This window comes from Priapulus caudatus, unplaced genomic scaffold (genome assembly GCF_000485595.1).
Source record: "Priapulus caudatus unplaced genomic scaffold, Priapulus_caudatus-5.0.1 Scaffold852, whole genome shotgun sequence".
NCBI lineage: Eukaryota > Metazoa > Priapulida > Priapulimorpha > Priapulimorphida > Priapulidae > Priapulus > Priapulus caudatus.
This window is the reverse complement of record NW_014577913.1, coordinates 113982-115615: the sequence shown is the minus strand read 5'-3', so window position 1 is coordinate 115615 and position 1634 is coordinate 113982. Positions and strand designations below refer to the sequence as shown.

At 46.1% G+C, this 1634-nt stretch overlaps 1 protein-coding gene across 1 annotated transcript in view; it reads left to right on the top strand.

The window, feature by feature from the left end:
- LOC106813990 (zinc finger protein 726-like) overlaps nucleotides 1-1634 on the top strand; it is a gene marked incomplete at both ends in the record, with an annotated part of 18956 nt that overhangs the window by 15850 nt on the left and 1472 nt on the right. Inside the window, 2 exons of the mRNA XM_014818244.1 lie at nucleotides 10-359; nucleotides 1118-1173. Coding sequence (XP_014673730.1) covers nucleotides 10-359; nucleotides 1118-1173 — 406 coding nt within the window. The remainder of the gene's footprint in view (nucleotides 1-9; nucleotides 360-1117; nucleotides 1174-1634) is intronic.

Sequence of the window (1634 nt, the reverse complement as noted above, 5' to 3'; positions counted from 1 at the left end):
CTCGACGAGACCCCGCGTGCAGCATCGCTCGTCCTCGGCGCTAACGAGCGGCGCGGCGATCGTGCTCCCACGGAAGTCTCCCCCGCCGCCGCCGCGGTTGTCCACGAGTCTCGCCACCTCCGGGCGGCCGCGCCCCGTCCGCTGGTCGCACGCGGAAGCGACGGCGGACACGCGCGCGGTCTTCGAAGCTCCGCTCGCAGTGTCGGCGCCTCCCGTCACGCGAGCGAACCCATGTTTGCGCCGAAGACGAGCAGCGATCGACGTCCGAGAATCCCGGTCATCGTACAACGCGCGGGCGAGCGTGGGGGAGCCACCGTCGGGGTCTCTGCCCGCGTCGCGAGGGAAAGCGATCGACGGCGGTGCGTGCGAATCCTCGCTGGCGTCGACGTGACGCGCGTGGATGTGGAATCGTGGCTACAAATAGTGGCCGCATGACCCTCCGCACATCCTAAGTCGGACTCGTTGATCTTCAATAACAATATTTCAGAACGAAGTATTGCTTGCAGCGCACAAGTTAGTTCAGTCCACACTATAGTGCTTTTCGACAATTCTTCAAATCTTGTTCAGACGTATATCAGTTAAAGTATTCAGATCCTGCAGGAATGTTTTTCACTCTACGGCATCTCCACCAAATGCCGTCTTTACACCTCAGTTGCCATTCTACCATTTGCTGGTGATTGCATGCAACATTACAGCAGTCCGTTTGCTCGCAGAAACGCGATTGTACTGGGCACGTCAAAACAGTTTTAAAAAAATCGCATCCATGTCATTGCTGTGCAATGACGATTGCTATACTTATAATAAATACGTACTTTTGCGAAAGAAAATTGTCACACGCTCGTGAGATTTTTCCCGGAAATGTCAATTTCAACGTTATGAAACTATTCAACTTTGATGCAGAACCCAAACAAGCATATTCATAATAACTTTCGGCATGTTCTACATAATGTATATTCAGAAGCCTAAAATAACAACATAAAATCATAGAATATTTTGAACTGTTTTTGTCAGAATATTGTTTAATCCCTTCATATTTCGTTTCTCTGTTACGAGTCTTTGTGTCTCTGTTATATCCTAAGATTTAAGTAATTATATGTTTCGGGATTTTCTCTCCAAGTTGTCTCTAGGCGTTTTCCCCTGAGCCACGTCGGGTACAACAACATAACAAATCAGGTATGCACGAGAGAGATATCAAGCCAGAATATCAAATAAGAAACAGGGAGATTCTATTTAGTGACGTTTTTTTAAATACGTCTTTGCACATTATGTTAGTTGACGTTACACACTATGTTCAACTGTGTTAGCTAATTATAAAACACTGACCAACTAGAGCTTCTTCTTCACAAGCGAAATCTACATAGTAACTTACTGTAAAGGGAATATACAGTGTATAACGACACCGTGCAAGCGATGGGTTTAAAATAGCATATTATACAATGAAAATGTGACGCTTTGATATATGAACTGATTTTAAGTCGATAGGGAAGACTAGGTGGCATACCAACAGCCGAGCGAGATTTTAAGAGTGAGCTACGCTCCCCATCATTATAGCCATCGCTTAATCAGCCATTAGATGGCGTAAAAACACTCTTATACTCCAGGATCTTAATTACTTACGCAATTGTAAAATATGG